At 46.2% G+C, this 20,869-nt stretch overlaps 1 protein-coding gene across 2 annotated transcripts; it reads right to left on the reverse strand.

The window, feature by feature from the left end:
- Nucleotides 1-9,191: 9,191 nt before the first annotated feature.
- On the reverse strand, nucleotides 9,192-18,344 carry LOC147268591 (gamma-glutamyl hydrolase). 2 transcript variants are annotated; one of them, XM_086200295.1, is made up of 9 exons: nucleotides 18,289-18,344; nucleotides 16,339-16,739; nucleotides 14,399-14,449; nucleotides 14,161-14,245; nucleotides 13,636-13,774; nucleotides 12,621-12,727; nucleotides 12,352-12,442; nucleotides 12,101-12,238; nucleotides 9,192-11,841 (listed from the first exon to the last, which is right to left on the reverse strand). In XM_086200295.1, exons 2-9 carry the CDS (start codon nucleotides 16,629-16,631, stop codon nucleotides 11,720-11,722), a joined length of 1,026 nt encoding a protein of 341 aa, XP_086056421.1. In that variant the 5' UTR covers nucleotides 16,632-16,739; nucleotides 18,289-18,344; the 3' UTR covers nucleotides 9,192-11,719. The 2 variants fall into 2 exon arrangements, with proteins under 2 accessions (XP_086056421.1, XP_086056422.1); XM_086200296.1 differs by lacking the exon at nucleotides 18,289-18,344 and adding an exon at nucleotides 14,929-15,043 and having other exon boundaries at nucleotides 9,195-11,841; nucleotides 16,339-16,597.
- Nucleotides 18,345-20,869: the final 2,525 nt, after the last annotated feature.

Here is a 20,869-nt window from a genome sequence, read left to right on the forward strand (position 1 = left end):
GTTTATTACGTTCGGGTTTCAGCGAATGTGTTTGTAGTGTCGTGACAGTTTTCCTGAAATGACTGGAAAGGTTGTGGAAACTTGGTGGTGAAAGCAGTAACCGTCCTCCAGTCCAGACCACACTGACCAGTCCGGGTCTGAGTCCGTGTCCAGTCTAGTAAGGTTTGTCTGCAGGGATCGACCCGACTGTGGGAAGGAAACTAGCACAGAGGATCAGGTCACATGACAGGAAGAGGCCTAACTGTGACGTCTGCCGAAGCCTTGTGGTTTGTTCTGACTTTGCAACGTTCAAAGGTCAATAGGATGTCACTGACATCAGGCGAGTATTTAAAGCTGATTGGCTTCTAGGACATTACATCAACAAAAGTTCAAGTTCAGCAGGGGTCTTTGTCAAGTATCCGCTCCATCGCATTGGGTGATTACCTCCTGGACTCACTGAGCCAGACATTTTATTTATAGTTCAGAACATCACCTATGAATGAGAAGTAACCAGCGGCCTCGCTTTCAGAGTTGGTCTTGTAATAAAGGCGTCTTGGTATTTCTCAGGGTAAACTGCATAAAGTACAGACACGGCAGAACAAACTCAAAAATCTAAACTGAAGCAGAAGAATTTCCACAAAAAATACTCAGAATGTTTCTGTCAAGGATGGAGCCTCGTTGGGACAAAGAGGATGAAGTAGTCACACGGCTTCTTTTTAAATGCCTAACAACTGGGATCGTGTAAATGAAAAAGTATTCCTATCCCCTTTGGATCAGGAAATGACATGACGGCACATCGACTACACAATCAAATAATGAAAGAAGGAAGACGTGTAGTTTGTTTCTTTGTGCTCCCGTAACAACATGGTAAACTCCTGCCCCTCAAACAGTTTTGAAAAGTGTGCTGGTTGTTTTTGTTCCTTTTTAAATGAAGCCGTGGAGCCAGGAAACCCTCGTAGATGGACAGAAAAACGTATATTTTGCATTTCGTAGGGTGGCTCTGCTCTGAACACCTGAATTCCCACATATCTCGAACGACCTCGGACCAAACAGCGTGACTGAACACAGATAAACGTTTCACTTGAGGATTTTGTCATACGGAGAGCTGGCTGCCCAACAGGTACCAATCTATTAATTAAGTGTGGCGATAGTTGCAGTATTGATTGCACAATAACAAAGCCCTCGAAATGCAGCTTATTACCATCACTCCCAGGCACAGACACCGAGATGTATCATGACGCCGATGGTGCATGATGCTAACCTGTGCTGATGGCGTGGTGCACGGATAATCAGGGGGTGGAATTGCCATGGTTCAACATGCTGCAGGTGTCTCTGTGCAGAAGGCTGAAGTGTGTGTGTGTGTGTGTGTGTGTGTGTGTGTGTTCTGTCTGCCTGCTTGTGCATAAACGTGTATTTGTGCAAAACAATTGCATATATTACACCGTTGGTGTGTGTGTGTGTGTGTGTGTGTGTGTGTGTGTGTGTGTGTTCTTGGATGATCCTGACATCCTTGTTTGTTAGTTAATGAGGTGTGAAGATGAATGTTGCTGCCAGCAGGATGTCGAGCATCACGAGGATGATGGGAATTACTCTGTGTGTCGTAATGGGAGACAAGGTATATTTGTGTGTGTTGAGGATGCAAGAGGTAAAGTTCAGGCACCTCAGTGACTCACAAAGCATGTCTGATGACGATCATCCCGCCTGTTGTGCCATCACAATCCACCACACTCAACGATGTAATAAACCTCAAATATTCTGATTGGATCCCATGTGTCCTTGTGCCTCAATAATGTGGAGGGAAATTGAGTTATTTCATAAATTGATGAAAAGAAAGCTCTGTGTAATTAATGGGTCCCAGGGAACAAATACGAAAATGGTTGCAGTCCTTGCTCCCAGCCAGCATTTAATTAGAAACATTGAGTATCATTCATCAAATACCATAGTATTACATTTGTGTGGAAGGCAGGTTAACAGACACGATAGTGTAGTGGGGGGGGGTTGAGCTGCCTTTTTATGGTCTGAAGTTTCCATCAGTTCAGTTCAAAGATAAACTTCATTGTCAAAAATGACATAATGGTCTGCAACATTGATCCATCATTGGAGGTGGAAGAACTGGAGAGGTCGTTAAAGGGACAACTCGCCCAAAAATGAAAAGGCAGTCGTCGTCTCCTTGCCATCATGCCGATGGAAAGTTTGTTTTTTTTAGTCCACAAAACACTGCTGGAGTGATGACCAACTTTTAAATGTTCAAAAGTACATAATGAAACCATAGAATTGCTCCATGCTGCTGGTCTGGAGTTTCCTGAAGCCTCGGTGTAACCGAGTTGTTTAGAAGAACATCTCTGATGCCCTGTTTGTACTCTCACCACTCGCTGCAGCCAGGAGTTCTCAGCCATGGCGCCACTCATTAGTGAAGCCAAAACATGGAATTGGAGGAATTTGTATGATTTTGTATGTTTAAACGTCTAATAATCCATTAAAAAAATGACTGTGTAGGACTTTAGATTTTTGGTAGCCCGGCGTGAACCTGGTGCACACACCCTGTGAACCTTCTTGGAAACCAGCTCGTGTTACCAGCTTGTGCTTAAGAACCAAGCTGCGAGTAATTGTCCACGCCCCTGGTTTCCTAGCAACCCCAGCACCACTACAATTATTCAACCCTGAACGCCGGTTCCCCACCAACATATGTCACAATATTTTGCTGTAAAATTATTTTTGCATCCAAAACCAAGTCGTTGAATGTATTTGAGCGTTTTGTGGTGACGGCTGTTTATGGCGATTTAGTTCACAGTCAAGAGAGAGGCCAAATATGCACTGGGCCAGTTGAAACGCATAGAACTGGTTCAGAATTAGGCTCTGGGTCAGTCTTGAAGCTGGTTTGGTCAAAGAGAGGTTCCTGTGTAATCCGCTGAGTGGATGGAGATGTTGGCCGATTAGCAATGCTAACTTTAGCTACCTTGGTAACAGTCAAACAGTTATTTATCATGTTAGAAGCAAAAACAATACAACATTGAATCTCAAAAAGTCCGTTTTCATCTGCTGTCATGACAGCAAGGGGACTTGTAAGCTGAAGTAACGAAGTGTGTTAGCTGTGTCGTTTCAGTCGTCGGGAGGAATCGGCTGGGGAATTTGTGTCGATCACGTCTGTCTGACATTTCTTGGTTCTGCATGGCTCCAGGTCACAGGTTTTAAAGTCTAGGTGGCTCTGACTCAGTTTCCAACTATACATTTCCAGGACTTTTAGGGTTTGGGCACCGATACTAGGAGCTGTGCTAGCTTCTGAAGAAACACTTTACACTTACACTTTACACTTTAGTGTATCAGGTAAAATAAGACCAGTGTGTCTGTGTGGCTGTAAACCACCTCTCACTCAGGAGCAGCCAAGATTGAACATGATGTCTGGTCTAGACGAGTCCTTGTATCTATAGCCTGAATATAAACAGCAAGACATCACACACTAACAGAATCACACGCTGTATCAAAGCGCCAGTGGCCAAGGCTGCTGTGGAATGTACAAAACAGTGATGACCAAAGAACTTGAACCTGAATAAATATTCTATTTGATTTCTGCGTCTCAGTGAATATATTTCAGCAATGCCTTTTCAGCTCAGCAGAAAAAAATAGATGCTGGAATTCTTGCATGAGGAAAGTGATGCATGCCTTGTTCTTTTGTGGCTTCTCCGGAGCGTTTTGATCACAGCATGTGAGCTTCCTCTGCAGACGGAGTGCATCCTGTTGTTTTTCGCACGTGTATGTTGTGTTTGTACATAAAGTTTGTGGGTGGAGCAGTGGTCATCACGGTGGCCCCCCAGCAAGAAGGTTGTGGGTGGAGCAGTGGTCATCACTGTGGCCCCCCAGCAAGAAGGTTGTGGGTGGAGCAGTGGTCATCACTGTGGCCCCCCATCAAGAAGGTTGTGGGTGGAGCCCCGGCTGCAGCACGGGGTCTTTCTGTGTGAGTCTCCATGTTCTCCCTGTTCCTGCTGGGTTCTCTCTGGTACTCCAGCTTCCTCCACAGTCCAAAGACATCAAGAGGGACCAGGTTAATCCAGACTCTAAATTGACCGTAGGCGTGGCTGGGAGAGCCAATGGTTGTCTGTCTCTATGTGTTGGCCCTGATGGACTGGTGAGCCGTCCGGGGTGAACCCTGCCTCTCACCTGAGGGCTCCTGGGAGAGCCCCCCCCCCCCCCGACCCTTAACTGGATAAGATGTAGAAAATGGATGGATGGGTTTGGGGCTGGGTACTTTGTACTTTAAATTTCTACCAGTTTTAAGATCTTGGATAAAATGTACTCATTTGAAATCTCAAAGTGCTTCAGTGGGCTTCATCATGTGTACAAGGTACCTGAACAAGGAGGCAGTGGGAGGGGCTTCCAGGACGGACAGGTGTGCAGACAAGTCCTGAGAAGGTTGGTGGCATGTAGGAAAAGAAAACACACCAGCAAAAGGAAAGAATAAACTCAGGAGAATTAAAAAAAAAAAAAAGGTTCTGAAGTAACAGAATCATTATATTTGAGCAGTAATAACTAGTCGACATCTTGGAGTCTCCCCAGCGGCCATGTTGCGCTCCTTGTTAATGCCCTTGCCTCCCACTTGCTGGGTAAGAGTTTGAGGCCGGACTGTGGCCGTGTCAGACTGCAGAATTCAGCTGCATAGTTCCCCGCAAGGAGAAGCAACATGGCTGACCGTCTTGTTCAGTGGAGAACACAACACAAACACTTGCTTAGATCATGCGCTGTAAATGAAAAATGTTGACCAAAAGCTGAAAGTGTCCCACTTTGTCACCCTGCTAGGTCACCAGAACATCAGCTGGCGATCCCAGTCGTTGTGTTAAAAATAGCCAAAGACGTCCCCCCTTATCAAACGGGTTTTGTCCCCTGAAACGTTGTGAATTCCCAGACATCTCGCTTTGTGTGCCACCTGTCTCTAAATCATCTGGAGTATCATCATTGTACTTTTTTACTTATATTTATTTTCCAAAAGAATTGTATTTAAACACTTGAAATGCCCATGTCTGTAAATTTAACGCTCCATCATGATATTGTACTTTCATGAACAGAAATAATCAGAAATGAAACACTCAGCTTTATCCGGATGGACTAGGTGGTTGTGCCTGGATCAGATTGGATTGAAAGGGACCGAACAACTGCCATTTTTAACCCGTTTCAGTTTACAATTTTGCAGGATCTTGATTGGTGCTCATTAGTATGCGATACTTAATTTTTTTTTCAACTGAATCCCCTGCATCAGGGCGAATGGAGCAAGTCGCAGCGGGAGCAGAAAACAATCATGATAAGTGAGAGGAGGCTGTGACGCTAATTATAAAAATGTTTTTGGGGCCTTAAAAAAATCCAGTTTGACTGTAAAGTTTTCGTCTTCTTCCCCCAGTCCTTTACTGGATGTCTACACCATTTATCTCTCATGTTTTAAACCCTTGATACACTTTCAGTGGTGTTATGACGCCATCTAGTGGAAACCTGGGGATCTTTTACCTTTGCACGGATGTAGTACACATGCCAGCTTCAAATGAAGGACTGGAACCCAACCGTCTTAAACCTCAGGTCTTCCTCAGGTGGTGCTACCAGTTCATTACAGTTAAAATTATTTGAAGAGCCTGAACATTATTTCCTCAACCACCTGCAAAAGTGTGAATTCAGGGTCATTTCATCCAGGCTCCTGGTTTGGCATTTACACATTTTTCCAGATGAATGTCAAGAATCTATAAATTATGTGGATGTATTAATATTTTTTTTAGTTAGTTGTTTTCTTGAAATTGTCAACTCCTGCATCCTGTAAAGTCAGAATCCTGAGTTTAAAACACGGATGCTGCGTTCCAGTCGCCCTGCAGTTCCCTGCAAAGTGGACTGCACACGGTATACAGCCATCTTAACTGAGGTTCCGAACCGCAGGGAACACTCCAAAGGGAACTGAACACTTCGCCGGAAGTTGACAATCAAGATTCCCCATGATGCATTGCGGTGTCCGTGCGGCGCGGAAAATAAAAAAAACTCGCCAGCGGCGGCAGACGTGCGTCCGAGCCTGGAAAATAATGGCGACTAATGAAAATGAATTCATTTACGTGTGTAAGTATGGTCGCTAGCTACATCACCTGCACAACAATGCCACATGAATGTTGAGAAAATTTTAGCATCAACATTTATTTCATGCCACTCCAATCGTAATTTTCAGCATATCATTATTATTTTTAATTACATACCAGGTATAAATGAACAAATATTGGCTTATTACACTTTCCAGCTTAACAGTATTTTTAAGAATGACCATACAAATCGTACATTTCTCAAATCACGTTTAATTAACAAGAACATTGATGACGTTTAGTTGTTACATTGTGATGTTACAGTAAGTGCATTACAATAAAAAGTAAAATGAAAGGTCATGTGTATTCTGTGAAGGCAGTTTTATTTTGTTGCGCATGTAATGTTTTATTTTGGTGAAGACCAAAGGAAGTGAGGAATGCGCTGATGGCGTTGCAGGGTGTTCCGAACGGAGGAACTTTGACGACGCAGGGTATTCCCTGAGCAGGGAGCAGGGAGTACGGTGCTGATCGGAACGCAGCCAGAGTTCTGATTGAGTCAGTGGTTTGAGTCAGAACCCAAGATGGAGGTCAGTGATCACACTTGTAGATGACAAGGATGTCACATGGCAGGATAGAATTCTGACAGGGTAAAATAACTCAGCCTCCATAATATTTCAACCTCGCGATAGCAAAGACAGCCAACTACTTTGAAGACTTTGCACCTTGAACTGCACTCAACTTGCACGATGCCCTTCTTCCTTCTGGGCTTCCTTCTGGGTAACTTTGTCACCACTCGAGTGAGGGCCTTCGTTGAGAGATCCCTCGCCGATAGAGCCGTGGACTCTGACCCCGACCATGAAGACTCTCCAGAATCTGTGTATTACTCCTTTGATTCTGAGGAGTACACACGTGACTCAGAGGACAGCTCCGAGATGTCAGATGCCAGGGAGTCGACTGACTTCGAGATGTCAGATGCCCTGGAGGCAAGGCAAGGCAAGGCAATTGTATTTATACAGCCATTTTTACAAACGGCACAAAGGGCTTCACATGGCATAACATGCCCTGCCCTTAGACCCTCACATCGACTGAGGAGAAACTCCATAGAAAACCCTTTTAACAGGGAAAAATCAGAGAAACCTCAGGGTGAGCAACAGAGGAGGATCCCTCACCAGGACGGACAGACGTGCAGTAGATGTTGTTACAGACAAGAAAACAGTTGATAATACAAAATGTGGGAAACATGGAAATGTTAACAACAGCTGAAGAAGGAAGCTTCTGGTCGGCAAGGCAGGGAGAGTGAGCCGGCTTAATGGGAGGACTGGATGACAGACTGGTTCATGGGAGGGGAGCACAGGCCGGTTTAACAGCAAGGGACAAGGGGGGTAGGGGGGCGATGCAGGCGGAGGTTGATACAGGGAGATGAAGCTCCAGTAGTTCTGCGGAAACACAGAGAGACTGCCAGACACCAAGGCCAAACTACAAAGTGCAACATGTACTGGTAATGATAATGACAGTTCCAAAATGAGAGGAGAGGGGAGGAGAGGGGAGGGGAGGAGAGGGAAGGGCTCCATGTAACCTGATGTGTCCCCCAGCAGTCTAAGCCTGTAGCAGCATAGCTATCAATGGTTCAGAGCTACCTGAACCAGTCCTGACTGAAGGCTCTGTCATAGAGGAAGGTGTTAAGCCTGGACTTAAATATAGTCAGAGTGTCTGCCTCTGACCCATGGAGAGATGCTGGTTCCACAGTGAAGGAGCCGGTACCTGAAGGCTCTACCTCCCAGTCTGTTTATAGGGATACTGGGAGTCAGACCTGCCTTCTGGGAGTGGAGTTCTCTGGTAGGACAGTAAGGAATAATGAGCTCTTTCAGGTAGGATGGAGCTTTATCATTAAGAGCCTTATAAGTCAGCAGAAGGATTTTGAAGTGGATTCTAGATCTCGGGCCAGAGAGACGCCCTGTGCCCCTGGGCTCTGCTCATGCTGGGGGGTGGGGGGTGGGGGTGCCCGACGGGACTGGGGTCCTCTCTGCCCCGTCTCTCTGTTGGTTGCTTCCGGGTTGCTGCTCCTATGCTTTCCTACGGGTCCTGGCATGGGTTGGGCCTGTGGCTGTGGCCTGGGGCTCCCCGTGTCCTGGGGGTTTCTTGGTGCTCTGGTGGCCTGGTCCTGACCTGCTTGCTATCCTGGACTGGGGGTGTGATGTCCTGGCCCCCCCACATCAGCTACAGCCAGCTATGCACAGCATCCAAGACAAACCGTAGCACACACACACATACACACACACGAGTATACACACATACACACATGCGGCGCACAACTGACCCATAAACACACACTCAGACATTTATCTAAAAATTATATTAAACCAAATGGGAAGCCTGCACTGGAAATTCTGCAACCAATGTTTTTTCCTTTTTTTTTCTCCTCTGTTGTTGTTGTTACTTTTTCTTTGTTTGTTTTTTGTTTTTTTCTGCTATTGTTGTTGTTGCCCCCCCCCCCCCGTCTTCCCTGTCCTGTCCCTGTTCTCTCTCTATCCACTCCTGAGCCTCAGTCCGGTAGCTTCATCAGTGAACCAACACCATTCCTAATAAAATTAAGCATAAATGGCAGTAGGAGGAGTTTATCAGAGTCCTCCTATGCAGAGTAAAACTGCTTCAGTCCAACAAGGCACCAGGAACACTGATGCTGCTGAACAGGACAGGTTAAAAAAACAACAACAGAAAAACAAATTGAAAAGAAACATTTTAGGGCAGGTCCTTTTATCCCAATGTCATGGTCTAGTCTCTGCAGCAGGATGCTGTGGTCGATGGTGTCAAATGCAGCCCTGAGGTCCAAAAGTACCAGTACAGAGACAAGGCCTCTGTCTGAAGCTATAAGACGATCATGAGAGACTTTCAGCGGTGCTGTTTCAGTGCTGTGCTGTTCTCTGAATCCAGATTGGAAAGCTTCAAAGTTTTCGTAGCTGTGCAGATGTTCGCGCATCGTTCGTGTTCGAGCCGTCTCGCTCTGACACGTCAGATTTGGGGGAGATTCCAGTGGTGATTCCTTCGATGTCAACCGATGACACCTGAAGCCCCACCACCACCTCCAGCAAAGGCAGCACTGCCTCATGACCTCCACCAGGAGAAAGACATGCAGACATTCCTGGACAATTTGGCTCTGTTTGTCAAGACCTGGAAGAGAACCAGAGCGGACGGGAAGGAGCAGGAGGAGGAGGCCCAGGAGGACATTTAACAAACGTCACGGTCAAGGACTCTCCAATGTCTCTGAAACCTAGAGCTCACATGGGACCTTTAGGACTCTTCAGGTCAGGACCCTCACCCCCAAAGCCTGCAACTCCCCACCAGTCAGCCAAAAGTGAAGAAGCCTTTTGGATGAGAGGCGAGACATCTTGGAGATTCAGTCCAGTTGCCTACAAAGCATCACCTGAGAATCTGTGCTGAACAAGAAAAACAAATAAATAAATGATACAGAAAAACACGTTTTACTTGTTAATACTTTGATTTCTGTGTTTTTCCCGTAACCTCTAAACCAAACAGAGTGACCGCGGAACACAACAGAAGTGATCGATCATTTATTGCTGTACTTGTACATGGAAACATAAACAGAGAAGCATGACTTTAGAATTGACTCCTTTCAATGCAAATTAGCAGTGTTGCCTCACCGAGTCCCCGACGGATGACTGATCTTCTGACCTTTTCCCTGACGGAGACGCCCGCCACCCCTCCGGATGAAAACCATTTCAGCTGCTTGCATTCGTGATCTTGTTCTTTTGGTCGTGACCCAGATTTGTAAGGGTAGTAAGGAGACTGACCAGCTGATAAACAGCTCTGCCTTTTGGTCCTTTCTTGTTAACATGATACAGTATCTCAGGAACTCCTGGAAGAAATGGATTCACAATGGCAGAAATGTCCCCTGGGAATTCAACATGGTCTGAAAGGATTTTGGGAGTCAAAGGTCAAGGTCACTGTGACAGGAACACATCATTTTTTAGGATTAAAACCGCAATCATACAATCTGCTTTATTCGCGCTGATGTTGAAGCTCGCATCTCTGCGGTTGTACTTGGTTCCCTTGTTACAGTATTTGTTGACTGTGTGTTTCATCTTGTTCTGTAAAGCATTCTCTAACTGAGTTTTAAAAAGTTCTATCAACTAAAGTTATTATCTAAATGCAGTCCTTCTCCTTAAGAATTAAATTAACATTTAACCAGGGTAACTGCTTTTTAGGCCTGGCCAAAAACCAGCAATCAATACCGATTCAGCAAGCATGTCATTTAAAATGCACATTTTCTTCTTATTATTCAAAGTAGAATTATGTCCCCCAGCAAAGGGAGAAAAAAAATCGATTTTAGTGATTTAAATTTTTTAAGAAATCACAAGATTAAATGTTCCATTATGGGTTGAGAAAAGTCCACTCCTCCTCAATAAGCTGAAAGAACTATTGGCTGTAAAAAGCCACCAGGTTTTTTGGGGTAAGTGCCCCGTCAGAAAACCGTTTTTTTTTTTTTTTTACTCATTAAAAGTTGACATTTTGGAGACGCACACTGGAGTGTGACAATGTGGTAATACGATGCAATTCTTGATCCCTTTGTAGGCGTTTGAGGTGAAACACTGCGAGCAGGATTAAGGTTCTGTGACTGGTAGTAGAACACGGAACCCTGCTGAAGCAACACAGGAAGTTGGACTGAAGGTTACTTGACTTCCTTTTGTTGTCTAAACTAACAATGACCTCCACAATCATCTGTGCTATCAGGTCAGGCGTGTACCCAGAGCGGCTGAGTTCAATGTGAAGATGCAAGGTCACTTGTATTTAACGCGAGGAATTAGGATCTGGACAAGCAGTTTGTAGTCCTGGTTATTTTTGGTTTTAATGAACGAGACAAAACATTTTGCATGTGAAATGTATTTAAAAAAAAAACAAGGTAGCAGGTGATTGAACACAAAGTTAAAGCAAATCTTCACACAAAAAGTGTTTTTGGCCTTTCAAAGACTCGGTGAGTGGTCCTCCAAGGATGTTTTCTCCCTCCTGCGTCACTTCTCTGTGACTCCAGAGTACAGAAGGAGCCGGTCGCATACATTTTGCTTTCATATTTCTGAGCTTGAAATTCTGCAAAAATGTTCCTTCATAAGCTCTCAGTAGCCTCATCTGGATCGTAGTCTTTTTGTTTTCCTAGGAGGTTGTTAAATGGCAGTTTGGAGAGTTTTTGTGCTGTTGTTAGGAGTTAGTCTCCACGAGCATCAAGCTACATACGTGTAGCCCCTTCTGCATTCTGGAGTGATTGAAATGGAATGGAGCAATTAAAAAAAACAACAACAAACCTTGTGAATGCAGGACACTTACTTGTGAGTGCTTGAAAGGCAAAGTACACTTTTTGGGGGAAGTATCACTTTAAATGAGAATCCTAAAACAGCAAACATCTTTGGAGGGCTGGAATGCGCAGGACATAAAATTGGCACACTGATGACGCCGCCGCCTTATGAATACGGTGTTCTAGGTTGCTAACGATGAACGTGTCCTTCCACACAGTCTAACGATCCTAAAGTCCCGCATTTTCCATGAAAAACAAGTGTTGTCAGGCTGACCTGATGATTTGAGACTAGTGTGACTTGAGTGACAACTCCATCAAGTTTGGTTTGAACTTGGGCCTCGACGGTCTACCGGTGACACGCCGTGACAGATTTCTACTCTGTCCTCGGTACCGTGCATCAATCGAAGTAATAGTTCTGCACAAAGATTGTATGGGTGCCTCTGTAGACGGGAGAGAAGTTGTAAATGAGAGCTCTCGCTTCCTCTGCAGCACTGGAGAAGTTGTGGTGGTTCTTCATGGCTAGACAGGAAATAAAGGGAGAGAAAGGCAATTGATGCGGAGATTCACTGTGAATTCAAGCTCTTCTATGGCCTCAACTGTTTAGTGACAATGACAAATCCTGAACGTTGGATGAGTGAATGAGCCCTTTCAGTTCGTCCCTGTGAGGATCTTTAAAACTGCACTTCAAGTCACACCCAGTCGCCAGCTTCTGTAATAGAAGTCTGCAACTTCACGATGAACCCGTACCCCCTTTTATACTGCACAGCGCTCTTGTTACCTTCAGAAATAAAGAAGCTGGCGGTGTAGAAGGAGGCTCTTATCGCAGCGTTGGTGTGAACCATTCCCGGCTTATCTATCCACTCAAAGGGGCTTTTCTCTGGATGCCACTGCACGGCGTAAAATGGGTAACGGTAGGCTGTGGAAAAGCAGAAACGGAGACAACACAAACACAGAAAATCCCCATCGTCAGTCGTCCGACTCCTCTGGTGTGTCGACCAACATCACAAGTTAGTCAGCGAGGAACAGCACCTTCCATGGTGGAGATGAATTCCTTTTTCCCATCGTTGTTAGTGGAGAGGACCTTGTAAAACCTCTTTAGCTTGACATTCCGACTGTAGTTCTGTAGGATTAAAGGCAGAGATTACGTGTTGGCAGTTATCTCACCTACGATTACCAAACCGTTCCTGTGAGCTGTCGTCGACTCGTGTTTAAGTGTCCTGAACCCTCTTTGCTGATTATGCTATCGGTTTGACTTGAAGTGGGCAGAGAGAGTGAAACAAATCCGAGCAGAAAAGTACCTGCATAGACAAACTCCAGCTGTGGAAGTTGGATGTGATGTTCTCCTCAGCCAGAGACTGCAGTAGATCCTTGGGAAAACTCCGGAACAAACGGCTGGACTGGGCCGCTGGAGGATGGACGGACCAAGAAAGGAACACGGTGGGAAGCGGGTTACATTTGGTGTTCAGGTCAAACTCGCAGGGTGGAAGTACTGCTTGGAAACTCCTTGTACTTCATGTTGTTCTAGGAGGACTGTCTTTCCAACACTGTGTTACACTTGTGTGCAACTGAAAGGGATTTTCATTGACTAGGAAACGTGCTGTGGTTTTACCAACAAGCTCCCATCTCATCCCAGGTCCCAGATCAGTCAGAAACTTTGCATAATTATGAGCTACACTGTCATTAAGTTGTTGCCATTTCATTTTCAATTAACAGCTGATTATTATTTTTTAAGTTCTGCTAATCACAGTCAAAAATGGAGAAATGAGAACAACTGAAGTATTTTATTGGGCTGAAAAACTCTGAAGGATTACAGTTGCAATGGGGACATCTGCTGGTCAACTAACTGAAATGCATTTTTTTAGATTTATTAATGATTTCCAGGATCACAACTCAACTGGCAGGCAGGACCTTTGCTGCTGTTGCGATCTTCCACCAGAGCCCGTAAAAGGGATCCCATACTAACTGTTACTAGAACAAGATGTAGCGAAGGCAAAGTGTCCTGCTCCACCGAACGTGAATCGCTTCCAAAATGTCAAAAACCTTGACATTTGAAAACGTTTCTCACCGAATGTAGGAGATCAGCGCAGAAATTCAATCAAAGTGCAACAATCCATCAGTAAGATTCAGTCCGCTATGCCCCAAAAATGTGTTCTTTCCCATGAAACGTTCACAAACGGAAGGAAGTATTTAAGGAATCCTGTTAGGGAGGTTACGGTCAACGTCTGTGGGGGACGTCAAGTGTTCTGATAATAGGTTATCTTACCAGTAAACCCTCCATCAGGCATTAACTTAGTACGAATACACAATAAGTACCTGGAGTGAGTGTTAGCGGTAGCGCCACGGCCTTGGTATCCGTGAGGGTCAGCAGGTTTTTGTTGGCGGTGAGGACGGTCAGCTGCTGGAAGCCCTGACAAGTTCCCCAGATAGGGAAGTAGTCCCCAGCGTGGTTGGCCTGCACGGGACAGAGGGGTTCTCTGTCAGCGTCTATTAGGGTATTTTTATCGATTCATTGCTGGTCTTGTCAAGGAATCTTTACACAAACTACAAATTTATAGCTTAGAATCCCAGGACTTGACTTCAGTGCAGTTGCTACATATTTCATTATCCAAAGGAAAACTTTATTTTCAAGTCCCACAAAGCAAGTGTGACACTGGAACATTCCACAGAGTTCAGCGGCAGGCCGCATCCCCCTTTATACCCAAACATCTCTGAAGGATCCCTAGACCGTCAGCCAACCAAGTATCGGTCCTGTGTGCACACAGGCACAGCAGTGTTGTGTTAAGCAATAACTAAAACACTCTAAATTCTGATCCCGAGGCGTCCGTCGTCGACGTTTACCTTCAGCGCGAGGTCATAAAAGATCTTGGCGGCCCGACTGAACTGAGACGTCTGAAGATCTACATCTCCCCCTGGCAGCAGCAGCCTGCAGACACATTTCCAGTTGAGACGTGTAAGCAACAAACACGGAAAAAGCTGCAAGGAATCATTGCCTTGAATCATTATAACTTCCATAATGTAGAGTACAACCAAATCAAAACAGGCAGTGCAAAGCGAGGCAGAGGCTTGGAGAACTCACCCGTTTACGGAGTAGAATATCTTTGAATATTCCTCTTGTGTGCGGTTGATTCTGGTGAGCCAAAGACGCAGAAAATGGTTCAAGTGGTTAGCAATCAACTATCGCTCTGCTTAGAGAGGATGAAAGTGCCTGAACAGGGATGTTTCATTCACGGCAAATGACAGAATATAGACGTCTTTATGAGACGGGTGGAAGGCTGCCGGAGAGGTACCGAGCAGCAGCCGGCGGCGGGTGTGGTTCCTCGGGTGTAAAGCTGGGGGCGGGGCTCATGCAAATGAGATGGTCACCTCTTGCATTGGCTACCAGGTAACAGTGGTGCATGAACTCGGTGTGACCTGGCGTGCAGATGGAAGGGAGCGGAATGTGACTCTGCCGGCTGTGTCTGTTGAGCTCAAGCCTCAGACAGACGGACACGCGTGTGAGCCTGCTAGCCGGCTAGCTAGCCGCTTCATGATGCCTGCTGTGTCGGGAACGCAAGATTTGCTCTGGTCTCTTGTGTAGAATGAGGGTCTCTGTCTGGTTCGTAGTACCTGATGGGAACAACCCTGGCCCCGGCCCCCTCCAGGTACTTAACATAGGAGGCAGCTATGTAGGAGGAGCCCCAGGCGAACGGGTCATCTGGGAGGTTTTCCTGTGCCAGCACACCTTTAAAAAAGAAAAAGGGGAGGGGGGGCAGGACTTCTTCAGTCACGCGACTCATTCCTCAGACGATCTGATACATGCGCAAGTGGGTTTCAAGCAAAACGGACGGAATGCCAGATATGTGCATGACAAAGCAACGTGACCAGATACGATCAGATAAACGACCGGAATATTCCAGTATGATCAAGGTCTTCTTTCATAAGTCGCACTCTTCCAGTTCTGCGCCGGGTCTCAGTGGAGTCTTTTGTTTTTGTGTTTTTTGGCAGAGATTAAAATGCTTGTGAGTTCCTGAGTCCTACTGGAAAATGAGATGGAGAGTTTGTAAATGGACGTTAAGGGACGGTTCTGTTGTTCGTCACAGTTAGCCTCCTTTAGCTTCAAGCTAATTATATAATATAATATGTGGCTGGCTCTTTCTGCTTTCCGGAGGCACAAATAAGTGATTCAGGCATCGTTCTGGGCTCAACACAGCTACTCGTGAGAACCAAAAAGCTAAAATACGCTTATTGAGTGAAGTATCACTTTAAAACTGTCATATACTGCATCCACGTGTCATTAAGCTGGTTATGTAGTCCATGTTTGTGGCAGTCTGCGACTGTAGGTTGTTTCAGGAGGGAGAGAAGGGCCACGCTTCATCAACTCAGTGCTCCTGATTAGGACTGATAAGAGCCTTTTACTGGGCTGACAACGTCCGAGCCTGCTGAGGTCAGAGATAAGGTTCAGGTACAGAAGGCCCAAAAATGGCTGAAGGCCGCTAAGTGATTCAACGCGGCCCCAAACCTCCGTTACAGCGTGACCAGCGTCACTGTAGCCCCCCTGGCTTTGGCGGAGGTGTTATGGAAGCAGCCTGTGGTCTAACACAGAACACAGCTTCTTTTAACCTCCATCCTGGGGCTGCCAGGTTTAGAGGCAACAGAAAAAAGAAATTACAAAAGGAAAATACCCACATGGTGAACATTTGACTGTTAATTACTTACGTCATCACTCCCTGTAATTTCCACTCCTTTGCTATTTTGATGAGTTCCTCGCTCTGCTTTTATTCCTGTGCTGAAATTTGCTTCATCATCCTCAGGAGGGGGGGGTAAAAGTGTTTAGTACTTCAGGACCTCATCTACGAATCAGCGTCCTGAGGCTTTGTCTTTTTTTTTTCAATATTCCTACAAATGACAGCGTGCCTGATGTCGGTGCCCGCGGCTGCGTTTCCACAGCCTCTCTGAGAGGTTACTGGCGTCTGTGCGCGATAGAGACGGAACATTCTGGATGGTCATTACATAAACCGGAGCGAGGCTGGATCTTACCGATGACCGGCCGGTAGTTGAGCTGCTGGCTTCTCTCCCCCGAGCCCAGACACGGAGCGCAGAGCCCGGCGGTGAGCACCGCGAACACCGCTGCAGCCGGCCGACACATCCAAGACACGGTGGAGAGATGAGAGGGATACGAGTCTGCGTGTGTGTGAGTGTGTGTGTGTGTGTGTGTGTGTGTGGTGAAGGAGGCAGATTGTAAAAAGATCCGAGCCAAGGGAGCTCCCTGCGTTTGCTGTCCCTCTTCTGATCTTTGCCTCCGTTCTGGCGTCGGTAACCTGCAGGAGCATCACGTGTGGCAGGACCAGCACGGATCCACGTCAGCTGGGGGAGACGACGTCTGCTCCCCTAGTAACACCAGGCTTCTGACCCACAGGAAACGAGGCAGGAGTGGAAGCCTGATGTGAAATCAGCCAGAAATTATACAATAAAAAAGAAAAACATCCATTTTAAACATTTTATTTTGAATTTTTTGACACCAAAGCGAAAGCCAGGGATTCAGTTTCCCTCAGAATTATAAAACCACTCATCCAGTTTTAATCGGAACTCTCAGGCTGGTCCAATATTACTCCACTACAGGTGGAGGTTACTCTGTCAGATTCTTTGCCTTGAGCTTAAGTACTTTCTTTTAAGAAAAACAACAACTTGTGAGTACTTGTGAGTACTTGTGAGTACTTGTGAGTACTTGTGAGTACTTCAGCTGTCTGCCTGACTGTCGCTTTCCTGGTGCGTTTGCACAACAGTGCTGGGAAACCACAGGAACCAAAGTGCTGCATGAAGCCTGCGGAGGCGGTTCTAGAATCAGCAGCTTCGAAATGAACCAGGGGGAATCAAGGCTGTTACCGGGCGGACACACAGAGGAAACTACAACCCTGCCAAGTGTTTTATTAAATGAATGTCTTTAGGCAAATATGTGCATTAGCGTGAGCTAAAATGGCCGCTCGCAGTGCACCGCAACTTTAATTTAAGTCACGTTATGTTTAGAACCACTGTTGTGTGTGTTGCTGTAACTTAGAATTAGAGGTCGACCGACATGGGTTTTTCTAAAGCCGATACCGATATTTAGAAGTCAGAGTCAGCCGATGGCCGATATGAGCTGCCGATTTTTTGGGGGCCGATTTTTAGGGCCGATATGCAACGTGAGCGAAATATTTCCGTATTTCGCTTCGTGCGTCCTCTTCTTAAAAAGCCGAGAACAGTCGGCAGGAACAATTTCAACCAACTGTCTCTCTCACTGTGTGTGTGTGTGTGTGTGTGTGTGTGTGTGTGAGGGAGAGAGAGAGAGAGACCCTCGCTGTTCCACAGTGACATTACTCGGAAATACGACACGAAATAAAAACTAAAGTAAAGCGTTTTCATGCTTTCTTTCTAATTAAACAAATTAACGCGTTAAAGTCAAGTTTTGGTCGAGAAAATAAGGGAAATTTTCCGATGCCGACCGGGGGGGGGGGGGGGGGGGGGAGCGTGGCGCACGGCCCGCTACTTCTTATAATGCGCGTTGTTTGGGGGGGGGGGGGGCTTTATTCATTATAATGAGGGGGGGGGGCTTTATTCATTATAATGAGGGGGGGGCGGCGACCGAGGCACTGTTTCTGTTCACTACACGGACCGCGGACCAGATACTCCGCCCAGGCTACTGCTGGTGGTAATTCTCGCGAGGCTAGTGACGGAATTCAGTTTGGAGAGGCACGAGAATGTTTTTATTTTTAATAATACGGGAGATTTACGGGAAAATACTGATACGGGAGGAGGGCGGGAAAGAGGGGTGAAATACGGTAGTTTCCCGGCCAAAACGGGAGACTTGACGGCTATGAGCGAGCAACGTTTCATTTTGAGCAGAAAATGCTATTTGTTTTTACTTTCGCTAAATGAAGCAACAGATTACAACTTATAATGGGAGCAAATATATGACTTTAGGACACTGGAATATAAGAATTGAAGCCTTACCTGTTGGCCCTCTGGTTCTGAATGAACAGCGCTGCGCCGGGTCGTAAATAGCTGCCCGCAGATGTGCCTGACTGAAAATCGGCGCGACCAAATTAAATAATCGGCCGATGCCGATTTACTAAAAAATAGCAAAAATCGGCCGGACGATCGATCGGTCAACCATTACTTAGAATTGACTTAGTCTTCGTTATTCCTTAAGACGTGACTGTGATTCTTGTAGAACAACAACAACAAATAGTACAAGAGTCACTCAGACAAAGTAATTAATGGCTGGAAACTAGAACCTGGACCTCATTTTCAGCTGGCCTCACTAAGATGGTAAAGCTTGTGTTCCAGTTTCCTTCTTGGCTCCTCCAGCAGGTTCTTGCTCGCCCGTACTTGTGAACGTTGCTCAGTTTTGAGTGCTGCTGTCACGCTTGACGCCATCTTTGAAACTCGCAGTCCTGCAGTGCCTGAACACGCGAGGAAAAACAAAAACCTTCCAGAGCCCTGCAGCTGTCCAGGATCAGAGGAGTAAAGTTAGCATACGCATCCAAATGAAAGCTGAAGCTGCCAGTGCGTGATCACCATGACCTGCCCTTTGACCTTTGACCACCTACATCTGTTCAGGTCATCCTTGAATCTCCCTCTGTAGTAAAAGTATAATGTGCCCCCCCCCCCCCTTTTTTCCATGTCTGCCCTGAATTCCAGTATCTAATTTCAGAATTTGTTATTTTTTTGTTTGTTCACACTCCAGTGTGCAAACGTAGTCTTGCAAAAGAACCGAGCTCGGTGCCCCGAGGTCATGCCGGTGCATCCGATCAGACCCGATACTCTGAACGCAACACCAGTCAGAAGAGTTGCACCTCCAAAAAAGGCAAAATAAATAATAAAGCAAAGCCATTACATGCTTTTTTTGCCTACACTGCAATCTGCTGTCGCTGTGTGAACTCCCAAACTTTTGCTGACCTGCACATTTGTCTTCTAAAGCACGGCGTGTTTGTCCCTTATTTGTTATGTCAGCAGGTCGGTTCTCTGTAATTACTGGTTCTACAGAAGTGAACCATTCTCCTCTTATCTATATCTCACACTGGAGTCCTGTTCTTTTTTTTGTGAGAAAAATCGACAGAGCCTAGAGTGTGTACTATTGTTAAATCAGCCGCGTGCGCACACACACACACACACACACACACACCGTCATCCTCTCACTAAGTGACAGGACAGTTTGACGTGTGAAAAGAGACATGAGAAAGACAGGCTGAAGGTGAGACTGTGTCATCCTATACTGCAGTGTGTGTGTGTGTGTGTGTGTGTGTGTGTGTGTGTGTGTGTGTGTGTGTGTATAAAGTGATGAAGTCAGCGGTTTGCAGTGCCATGGATCATTGGCTTCATGATTGGAGGACAAACTATACTGCACCTCTATTGTCTGACCAGAAGAGGTCCCACTCCTCCATCAAACAGCCAGAGGAGTTCCATTCATCGTGCCAGTTTGAGTGTGCGTGCGTGTGTGTGTGTGCGCGCGCGCGTGTGTGTGTGTGTGTGTGTGTGTGTGTGTGTGTGGGGCTGGTTTTATCACCCTAAACTGATCTGGGTGGTTTGTCTCTGGAGTAGGTTGGGCGTCAGCCTGCAGTAACTTTCCCGCAGTGAGATTTGGCTTCAGTGCAGCTTTTCATCTGGGATGATGCTGTCTTTATGTTTTATGATTCTCACTCAGTTTTACCAAATGTTTTCATCTCAGACAGAGAGATGGTGCCACCAGTTAGGGAATGTTTTTATTTCTATATGTGGTTTGTTGTAGATTAGGCCTTGTGTGAGAGAGAGAGAGAGAGAGAGAGAGAGAGAGAGAGAGAGAGAGGTGCCCTGCACGGCTGCAACTGACACCTAAAAGGCCACTTTGCTGAATCCAGCCTTTATTGTTCAGAAAGGAAAAGAAGGAGGAATCAGAACCGTACAGACTGGGTCTATTTGTCTTCATGGAGCCCTGCAGTGGGCTTCCAGATACCAAAACAATAGAGATTTTAAAGCCAAGAGGCAGAACCTGTTCACTCAGTTTAGATGTTTGTTTTTTTATCTTTGAAAAAGTAAAATCTTGTGACAGTGAATTCATTAAATTGTCTGTCTGTTTGGCCTCTCCAAGCCTCCGTATTCTCTTTCCAGATAGAACCAGATCGTCCAAGACGGTACTTCTCTACCAACTGTTCAGGATAATCAGGCATTTTATGACAATAATATGTTGTACTTGGCATGCAGCTGAGTGAGGACATGTTCACTCCTCTAAAGTGCCCTGAACCCGGGGCCACACGGGTCCAGACCGCCTCCCAAGCTGCTCTGAGGCCTTTTTCCTACCAAACTGGGGCAGGTTTTTGAACCTGGGTTGCGTCTGCTGAATCGACAGAGGCACACCTGAACCCACTGTCCATCCCAGCCAGCGCTGCAGTGGCCGTTCACGCTCGTGTCACACGCTCGTGATCAGATCGGGTCACATGCTGACGCCGGCGCTGAGCCTGAGGCCTCTGCTCTGCTCTGTCACCGCAGTCTGGACGCCCGCTGCTGAAGTCACTGACAGGGAGGAAGTGAGGATTCCAAAATCTGCTTTTCCGTC

The sequence above is a fragment of the Aulostomus chinensis genome, chromosome 3, assembly GCF_037954235.1.
Source record: "Aulostomus chinensis isolate RoL2024-O1b breed Wild chromosome 3, RoL_Achi_v1.0, whole genome shotgun sequence".
NCBI classification, from domain to species: Eukaryota; Metazoa; Chordata; class Actinopteri; order Syngnathiformes; family Aulostomidae; genus Aulostomus; species Aulostomus chinensis.